Source organism: Drosophila albomicans, chromosome 2R, assembly GCF_009650485.2.
Source record: "Drosophila albomicans strain 15112-1751.03 chromosome 2R, ASM965048v2, whole genome shotgun sequence".
In the NCBI taxonomy this organism is placed as follows: domain Eukaryota; kingdom Metazoa; phylum Arthropoda; class Insecta; order Diptera; family Drosophilidae; genus Drosophila; species Drosophila albomicans.
Window position 1 is genome coordinate 5,787,547 of NC_047631.2, and position 9,436 is coordinate 5,796,982.

The 9,436-nt window shown below is 41.6% G+C and overlaps 2 protein-coding genes and 1 long non-coding RNA gene across 8 annotated transcripts; all 3 read right to left on the reverse strand.

The window, feature by feature from the left end:
- Position 1: 1 nt before the first annotated feature.
- On the reverse strand, positions 2–5,932 carry LOC117576189 (mitogen-activated protein kinase kinase kinase 15). 4 transcript variants are annotated; one of them, XM_034260778.2, is made up of 12 exons: positions 5,815–5,932; positions 5,513–5,722; positions 5,240–5,434; positions 4,526–4,677; positions 4,354–4,450; positions 3,328–4,125; positions 2,927–3,265; positions 2,060–2,862; positions 1,844–1,996; positions 915–1,778; positions 580–864; positions 2–522 (listed from the first exon to the last, which is right to left on the reverse strand). In XM_034260778.2, exons 2-12 carry the CDS (start codon positions 5,630–5,632, stop codon positions 339–341), a joined length of 3,990 nt encoding a protein of 1,329 aa, XP_034116669.2. In that variant the 5' UTR covers positions 5,633–5,722; positions 5,815–5,932; the 3' UTR covers positions 2–338. The 4 variants fall into 4 exon arrangements, with proteins under 4 accessions (XP_034116669.2, XP_051863999.1, XP_051863998.1 ...); XM_052008039.1 differs by having other exon boundaries at positions 5,808–5,929; XM_052008038.1 differs by having other exon boundaries at positions 5,513–5,930.
- Positions 5,933–6,021: 89 nt separating this feature from the next.
- On the reverse strand, positions 6,022–7,658 carry LOC117576192 (short-chain specific acyl-CoA dehydrogenase, mitochondrial). Its single transcript, XM_052008040.1, has 2 exons — positions 7,486–7,658; positions 6,022–7,392 (listed from the first exon to the last, which is right to left on the reverse strand). Exons 1-2 carry the CDS (start codon positions 7,514–7,516, stop codon positions 6,209–6,211), a joined length of 1,215 nt encoding a protein of 404 aa, XP_051864000.1. The 5' UTR covers positions 7,517–7,658; the 3' UTR covers positions 6,022–6,208.
- Positions 7,659–8,638: 980 nt separating this feature from the next.
- Positions 8,639–9,436, reverse strand: LOC127566173 (uncharacterized). 3 transcript variants are annotated; one of them, XR_007955448.1, is made up of 3 exons: positions 9,349–9,436; positions 8,986–9,285; positions 8,639–8,921 (listed from the first exon to the last, which is right to left on the reverse strand). It is a non-coding gene; the product is annotated as an uncharacterized LOC127566173 (long non-coding RNA). The 3 variants fall into 3 exon arrangements; XR_007955446.1 differs by having other exon boundaries at positions 8,639–8,936; XR_007955447.1 differs by having other exon boundaries at positions 8,639–8,936; positions 8,986–9,295; positions 9,349–9,418.

The window sequence follows — 9,436 nt, forward strand, 5'->3', positions numbered from 1 at the left end:
TTAAATTGTCTCTCTTCTTATCTATGCAATTATTGCAAAGCTTTTCACAATATATTTATTCAGGTTTTTAATTTAAAGGCACTTAAATTTCATTTTATAAGTTAACATTTAGAGTTAATTAAAGGCAAACTTTCGCACGCATTGAAGAACTTTAAGCTTATTTCTAAAGGGCTGCAACTGTTAGTATTAGCACAAAGACAACATATACAATTAAACAGAATCAGTAAAAACAAAAACAATCGATGTATGTGTGTATGCACATCTCTTCTCTCCTTCTTTACTTTATATTTTAAATCCATCTATTCCAAATAGATTTTTTAATTCACCGGGCGGCTTAGTCACTCACTGCACGAGACGTATTCACTCTCGCTTCGTTTAGCTTTTGTTGCACACGTTGTTATGGTGTTATTGTTAACCGGCTTGTGATATGACTCTGTGGGACTATTTGGGCCATCCATGCATTCTGAGGTGCAGGCCCGTTCCTGTATGATGAGTTTCCACAATCGCACCTCGATGCCAACCCTAAGTATGAAAAGACAATTAATTTAAAGTGATATCTTATATGAATGGATTCCTTACCTTAATCCCAGACGCATGAGGTCCAACTTCTCCATGTTATATATGAAATCCTCAAATGTGAAACCTTCATTTAGAATGAGTGTCTTTGAGAAATCATCAATGTCATGCTGGGACAACCATTGCTCCAATTGCTCGTCTATCTCATGCAGACCAAAATTGTGCTTGGCAAGTTGGCGTCGTGGATTCGTATTTATCGATGGGCGTGCGGCAACATTTCCAGCTCCACTGGGACTCATTCTATGGCACTTCTTATTAAAGCCGTTAAAGGTGCGCCTGAAATGGAAGCTGGTCAACTCAATGCATCAGTGGACGCTATTTTCTTTTCTTTCGCTTACCTCAAACGCTTCCGACCGCCCATATAGATGTGTGCCAATTCCTGGCTGATGTTGTGCAAAGCACGCAGACTCTGTCGGTTCTGCTCCATAATCTGTAGCTGTAGTTGCTTTTGATTGTCACGTATATCGCGCAAGATGCGCGCACACTCAATAGAGTTGCCAACACCGTCGAGTTGATCAGCCTGTGGCAAGGGATTTGCAGCACTGCTGCCAATGGCCTGTTTCTCCTGGCTATCGATGGATGCATGTGCATTATGCACACTATCGTCGTCATTGCCCGACAGATCCTTATCGGCCAAATTGGCACCCAATTCGGGTGAGAATATGGTAATAGCCGCCTGCACAGCACGCTTCACGAGATTGTCCAACGCGAACATCCAATGCGGTTTAATGCAATGCAAGCGCAAGGCACAAACAACCGCATCCTGAAATGAGTACAGTGCCAAATGCAAATATTCCAACGCCACCGGATCGTTATTGAGTTTCAGTTTCAGTTCATTAATGGTCGCCTCCAGATGCTTCTCATTCTCGCTCATAATGTAGTCGCGAAGTCCACGTATCAACACCTCCAGATCGCTCTTATGTATGGCTATAGAGTTCTGATCCGCATTGATCTTCTTCTCCCAGAGTTCACAGATCTTTGACTCGTCCAGTGCCAGCACCTTGGACAGCGTTGTGCGCCGTTGCGAGTCTTTCTTCAAGCGATAGAAACCATCTGTTTCACTCGTGTCACTGATGCTGGTGCGCAGTGAAGGTGTCAGTGGTTCAATTTCCGGTGAGAGCAGAAAACCTGATGAATTTCGACGCTCGATGTGATTGGTACCCATCTCAATAATGTCCACTGAAGATGTGCTGAGTGTAACTCTGCAAAAAGTGTTTTTTTTTTAGCATTATATAATATTAAGCAGAAGAAACAGACAGTAACTTACTCCAGATCCGGCGTTGTAGGCGTATTCGATGTGGTGTTGTAAGTCAGTGGCGGTGTTGTTTTCTGTATTAAACGATCTGCTGGCACGGATATGCTTCGACCATACTCGGAGGTACTAATGGGCAGTACGGGTCTCACTGGCTTGCGAGGTTTGCTGTAGGAGAAGAGGTCAGGTCACTATGCTAATGGAATTGTTTCGTTAAGTGGCAGTATTTACTCTTGTAGAAATGGATCTTCAAGCAGCTGCGAGGCAGACGGTCTGTCCTGAACGCTAATTGCAAAGCAGCGCAATATAAAGTTCCTGGCATTTGGTGACATTTCCTCGGGTATGGTTGGGTGCTTCTTGTAGAATCCCACCTTGAACATGGCCGCTTGTGGATTGCCCAGCTCACTGAAAGGTGGACTGCCGGTTGCCATTTCGACATTTGTGCAGCCAAAAGACCAAATATCAGCTGCCGGCCCATAGCCACGTACGCCCTGATCAATAACCTCGGGCGCCATATATTGCAGTGTGCCTGCAAACGTGTCGGTCATGGGATTGATGCGTGCCAATCGTTTGGAGGTGCCAAAGTCAGAGATCTTCACGACGCCGCTATATGTGTTGACCAGCACATTGTCGCCCTTGATGTCACGATGCACAATATCCTGTTCGTGCAGATATTTGAGACCCTGCAATATCTGCTTGGAGTAGAAGGCCATTGTGGACTCGTTATCCTTGAGTGGGCCCCACTTCGTCTTAAGCAAATCAGATAATGAGCCACCAGGCACTTGTTCCATGAAGATCTTGAAGAAACCATCCTCGGAACGTGATCCCAAATACTGTACAATGTTGCGATGACGCAGCTGTGAGTGCAGCTTGATCTCCTCATGCAGCGGCTGCACATCCTGAGAGTTCTTCTCCGGCACCACTTTGATAGCAATGCGCACCTGGGTTTGTCTATCCCTCGCCGCATACACAGTACCGTAAGTTCCCTTGCCCAGCGTTATCTTTTTGTTCTGTTCATTGTAATCGTATTCGTACTGCAATCAATTAAATTAATTAATAATTAGACAAAAAGTGATTCTCTCGTTCTTAGATACTCACCTCAATTTGCGCCTCGTCAGTCTGCAAATTGACAAAGACCTGCTGATCAGCAGTCATTTCTAGTATGCGATCGTAAAAGCTTTGTCGGCACTCGGTGGACGGAAAGTAGATTTGAAAATCATCCGAATTGTGATGTACATAGAGATACGCGCAGAGATTATCCCGTTTATAAAGGCTGACCGATTTGATCTTGGAAGCCACGAACAGAAAGTCATGCAGCTTCTTGCAATCATTCTTCGAGTGCGCCAGACAAATGTTCACAATTTGTATTGACTTCTCATCGGCATCCATATTCATAGTTACGTAGCTGGGCATATAAATCTTGTTGGGTTCCAGAATCTGCAAGGAACACAAGTCAAACAGTAATTATAAATAACTTTTGCAATTGTTGTTATAGCTACCAATATGGGAAATCGTATGCTATTAATCTCTTTGTTGATGGCCGCTAGGAAAAAGTCCATCCAAAACTGAAAAGCCTGCTCTTCAATGGTTAGTTGATGATCCTCGGGCTTGCGTCGGAAACGATGTATTAACGATATATTGCCAATGGTCGATTTGAGCGACCAAACCGGTGGCTTTAGCTTAAACATACATTCAGCTGCTTGTATTGCCTTAGTGTAGTCTTCGGCCAGCACAGAGATCTCGAAAAATGTCGCCACATCCCAGTAACCACTGAGCGTCGACAAGCTGCCCTTCTTGCCAATGAGATTGTTGAGCGTCATGCCAATGTGCTGCAGCTCCACTGTGTTGGTAAACTCCTTGCCTTCAATTACCAGCAGTGTGGCTAAATTGATGCCAGCGTATTCATTGGGCTGCACCTCAAAGCTCTGGCGATACCATTTGATGGCATTCTCCAAACTCTTCGTGTCGGTGCAGTCTGACTCCACAAACATATCCTTATAGATGCGGCCACAGAGACACAGCATATCGGGAAAATGATTCACTTCCTTCTCCAGAGCCTTCAGTGATGATTCTAGCGCCTTCTCTCGATCGCCCGGTCGATTGCGTCGATTTAGCGCGAATGCATATAAGAAACTCATGTTGCCTGTCTCCACATACTTGCGTGTGTTTGGTATGTTCTTCAGATCGTTTACCAGTCGCACCATTGCATCATAGTCCTGCACATCGCGCAGAGAGAACATAAAACTGTGCAGCACCTCAACAGATAGCACATGGGGATCATCCAGACGCTTGCGCATCTAAGGAAAATAAACATAAATATCTTAATTAGTTCATTGCGATTGCAAAGTCTTATAAATAGAGTGTCTATAATTTCACACCATTAAAAAGTGATGCATTAAAAAAATTTTGTTTGGGCTTATTTTATCTTATATTTGCAATTAACTGTGGATGCAATTAACGACTTTAATATAGTTGGAACAGACAAAAATAAATAATAATAATCTTTGCATATACATTTATCTTACCCCATGTAGAATCTCCTTCATTTTGGCGATCCCATGCTCTCCATGCTCTTCCCGAGAAGCTCTGAGGTCACTGAGAAATTTCTCACGCATATGCGCCCTGCAATCAAAACATAAATAAAAGGTGCGAGTTAAACGTACGACACTCATCATTACTTTATTGTGTGTTACTCACTTTGATTGTATTTCGACATCTTGCAGCTTGCGCTTGAGACGCGACTGTAATGTGGCGGGCGGCTCTTTATTGCTGGACTGGTTTGTAAGATTGCAGGTGTTGGTCTCCCCATCGAGCTTATAACTAAGAAACAAGTAGTTGGCACATGAAAGCTGCAATAAAAATAAGAATATAGAAACAAAGTTATAATTAACTTGGACTATATTGTTGGATGCTGCTGTAAGCAAATTCAATCTTCAGACAGACATGTTTTATGGACGCCGCTGTAACTGCAAGAGGCGCTTCGATTGTTTATGTTGTTTTGTCTGTGTGTTTGTTTGTATACGTGTGCTTGCTAGCGTGCACGATTGTATGTGTGTGCGCGGCGTGCGTGTTGTTTTGTTGTTTTGCGTTGGCGTCCGTGCATTTGATGTTGTTTTAATGCTTTTACTTTTCGTGCTGCGGCGGCCAAAATAAAACAAAAAAATATAATAACGTTTTCAGCAGAACGGAAGCTCAACAGCAAACACACACACACACACACATACAGTAGTGGCTGCTGCGTTTGGGGCGCTGTTTTAAAACTTAAAACAAATGCTTATTGCTTATTATCTTATCGGCAACAGTGTCGATTATGCTGTGTTGTTGTTTACCTGCAGTTACCCCTTTTTTTTATTACACAGATCTTTGTTAATCAAGCCCCACTCACGCACACCTGTTTTTCGTGATACACACCTTGAGACTGAGCGTCTGTTTGGACTCCACATCGTTGTAGATTAAGATTGTTTCCTTCATTCCGCAACTTTCGCGAACTCCATAATGATAGGACAAGGGACGCTGTTGGGTTAATATGCTTAAATCGATAACCGCAACATCGGCATCAATGAATGTTTCCGTCACATTTGTTTCCCCAAAATCCAATCGCTCAAACTGCAATTAATATATGCAAACAATTACCGTTTTCAATTGAATTCAACTCAATTATTGTATAACAGTTGTTGTACGCACCTGCACTCGATGAAAATTGGCACCCGCCGATTGCACCGCCTGTTTGACCTCCTCGAGGGCACAGAGACGGTCCTCCAGATGATCGCCCACAACAGTATCAATTACACAAACAACATCCATTGCTGTTGCGCTGTTGTTGCTGCCGTCGCTGTTGCGCTGCTTTCTGTTAGCCTACTATGGGCTATTCCTGGCACTGTTGTGATGGAACGCCTAGGGGACGGAAACGAAACAAGGTTCGTATTTGTGCTGTGCGATGCTAGCGTGCGTTTGAACAAATTGTAAACAGCCTCATTACCACTCACTTGTTGCAATTGCAAAGCGCTAAATACTTTATAACGTCTTAATATTAATATATACGATATTTTTACGAAATGTGCGCAGAGATGTTGACGCCGCTGTAAAATGGCACCAATGTGACCAAATGCGACGAGCACAGAAGTTCGCTGTATTTGCCACCACAGAAAAATACCAAACAAATATTACGACGTCGCTTAACAGTGGCGGTCAAATTGAATTTCAAAACTTTACTTTAATTACAAAACTTTACTACAACATTCGGTACTTTGTGCTTAAAATTAAATTGAAACTGAAGTACTAAGAGTATTTAGAGTGCATTGACGTATACAAATTTCCGTAATTTCCTTTAAATATTTTCATAATTTCCATGTGTGAATCTCGTTAAAAGTGCAAAGGAATCTAACTAGCGTATTCCTTGAGTATTGAACCGGCTATCACCAAACGTTGAATCTCCGACGTACCTTCATAAATTTCGGTAATGCGCGCATCACGATAATGTCGCTCCGCTGCCATATCCGTGACGTATCCCATGCCGCCCAACACCTGAATGCACTGATGGGCGCATAGTGTCGCAGCTTCAGAGGCAGCCAATTTGGCCATGGCGGCTTCCTTAGTGTACGACAGATGACTATCCTTCAGCCACGCGGCACGCCAGGTCAATAGGCGGGCCGACTCCAAGGCCAGCGACATATCCGCGATCTTTTGCTGTATGGACTGCAATTTGGAAATAGGCTTGCCAAATGCTTGACGCTTCTGTGCGTAGTCAACGGCCAGTTCTAGGGATGCTTGAGCAATGCCCAGTGCCTGGCCAGCAATACCAATGCGTCCAGCGTCCAGCGTTTGCATGGCAATCTTAAATCCAAAGCCCGTTTGACCAAGCAGATTCTCCTTGGGTATTTCACAGTCTTCGAATATCAATTGACAGGTGGAGGAGCCTCGAATTCCAAGCTTATCTTCCTTCTTGCCAACCGTAAAGCCCTTCAGACCTTTGGGCACAATAAATGCGGAGATACCTTTATGCTTCAACTGTTTGTTTGTGGTGGCAAAGACAATTGTGGCTTCCGCTTCGAAGCCATTGGTAATCCACGCCTTGGTTCCATTGAGGACGAAATGGTCGCCCTTTTCTGTTGCTATCGTCGACGCAGCACCCGCATCCGAACCATTTCCCGGTTCCGAGAGAGCAAAACAACCAACACGTTCACCTGTTGTGTAAGGCGTTATAAAGGCTGCCTTCTGGCTATCATTTCCAAAGCTGAGCAGAGGACCAAGGTACAAGGAGTTGTTCACGGACATAATCACGCCAGCCGACGCACAGCCGCGGGAAATCTCCTCCATGGCAATAGCGTAGGCCAAGTAGTCCAGCCCCGTGCCACCGAGCTCCTCGGGAACAGCCACACCCATTAGACCCAATTCGCCCATCTGTTTGATCTGTTGCGCAGGATAAAGATGTTCGCGATCAAACTTAGCTGCATTTGGACTCAGTTCAGAGTTTGCGAAGTCTCTACATGTTTTCTGCAGCATCTGATGCGTATCGGGCAGAGCGGCAATTGAGGCAATTTGTCGAAGATGCGCTGCTTTGCGGGCTGTAAACAAAGTCGGTTGATAAGGAGGCCGTATTTACATATCAACAAGTCAAAGTCCACGTAGAAAGAATTTCAAGTAATAGGTCAACTCACCAATATTAATGGACCTCATAAGACACTGCATGGTGATTATTTTCTAAACTACTAGACAATTAAAGCGTTATACAAATTATTATAGCGATTATTCAAATATTATTAATTATTTTATTTAACACCTTAGCCGGAGTGCGACCATAGGCAAAAATTCTCAATATACGTCTTACCGCGGAAGAAATATACCAAAATACTGAAGGGCCGATATTGCCATTTGATTACACTGCATATGATGCGATGTTTTTCGAAAACGCTTATTAAACAACTGGCTGGATTCGTGCTTGTCGAACAATTCACATATTTGAACATTTGGACATCTCAATGATGCCGAGAGTGAATAAAATTTAGTCGAAATTTATATTTTGTCGAAAGGCAAAACTGCTCTTTATTGAAAACTAAACATTTCTATGCGACAATACCAAAATTCGTTTGCAAAATCCAATTGATAATTTGATATTATTTATTTGCTAATCAAATATTAAGTAGTGTTATTTTAATTTCATTTAATCACTGCCTTTTCAAGGAATTGTTTTTATGAAGTCGATATAGAGGAATATAAACAGAAACAAAAATACATATATTACAACTTCATAAAATTTCATATAGGAGTATACATTAAAATTAATACATTTGCATATTAAAATTTAGATAAAATAAATTTTTTATAGATGTAACGTTTCTACTTTCGAATGAAATTCGAACAAAATGCATTACAACTGTACAGTTTGAAGTACACTTCTCTTAGCTAAACTTATCGATAACTAGATTAGAGTTATCAATATTGTTTTGCATTGCATCAATATGTAACAGTTCCTTTAAAATATTGGCGCGAACCGTTAATTTTAATTTAAGACTGAGCCTATACAATTTGGGACTTGATATTAAAATACCATAAATAAAGTTTATAATTTATTTATTTGCATAACAAGCAACTCTTCAAAAAAGGACTTTTCGTAGCTATGTTAATGTTCAAAGTGCGACTGCGCAATCTGAGTCGAAGAGGAAGACGAAGGATTCGGGCTCGCACAGACTTGTTTAACGTTTTATTTATTGCACAATTCAATTTAATTATAGCAAAAAAAGAAGCACAGAGGGCACCACTTATTTAATGCAACAATAACAACTAGTGAATATAAGTGAATTGCACATTTTTAAATTGGCACAATAATTGTTTATTGATTTGCACTCAAGTTGGTCCTTCATTTTTTATTTATTTTTTCTTGTGAAATTTTTGCGTTTATGTTTTGGTAATTTATTTGCGAGATGATATACATACATATGTACATACATCTTTGATACCAAGAGGTAAATACCATAATTCGTTTAAGACATTTACAATGTGATATTCCATTGACGCAAAACTGAATCATAATCCTAGGATACAGATAAGGGATACCCCAAAAACTCATAATAGTGATGACTGAATCGAACATTTGCTGCGTTAAGTTCGCCTGACTTTCATTGAGAATTCGATCACGTCTATATCTTTTGAGTACTCACCACGGCTCTCTTGATCTTTCTCTTGATCGCGCCACTAATACAAACTCGAATTTTGATAACAGTGTTTAACTATATATAAAAGAGCCTCTCGCGTCTAATTAATAGCCAAGTTGTTAATCGTCAATAGACGTGCTGCTGCGAGTCCGTTCCATTGGCAATTTATGAGTCAACAAATACATATAAACGATAGCAAGAGGTAATCAAAATAATTAATCTAAGACATTTGCAGTGCTTAAAATAATATAGACGCCAAACCGTAAATCCTAGGACACTTTGATAAGGGACTGCAGCAAACATTTGCTGTGTCAGCCTTGATTAACTTTCATTGAGAAATCCGTCACGTTTTATCATATCAGTACTCACCACAGCTCTCTCGCTCATTCTCTTGATCGCGCCACTAATACAAAGTCGACTTATGATAACAGTGTTGGCTATAAAAGAGCGTCGTGCA

Bases quoted from the DNA above. Each gene is read 5' to 3' on its own strand.
- LOC117576192 (XM_052008040.1), bottom strand. From the start codon at position 7,516: ATGCAGTGTCTTATGAGGTCCATTAATATTG. The intron at 7,393-7,485 runs GTGAGTTGACCT...CTTTGTTTACAG, and splicing joins TATGAGGTCCATTAATATTG to CCCGCAAAGCAGCGCATCTT.
- LOC117576189 (XM_034260778.2), bottom strand. From the start codon at position 5,632: ATGGATGTTGTTTGTGTAATTGATACTGTTGTGGGCGATCATCTGGAG. The intron at 2,863-2,926 runs GTGAGTATCTAA...AATTGATTGCAG, and splicing joins CTGACGAGGCGCAAATTGAG to TACGAATACGATTACAATGA. The intron at 523-579 runs GTAAGGAATCCA...TTTCATACTTAG, and splicing joins CTCATGCGTCTGGGATTAAG to GGTTGGCATCGAGGTGCGAT.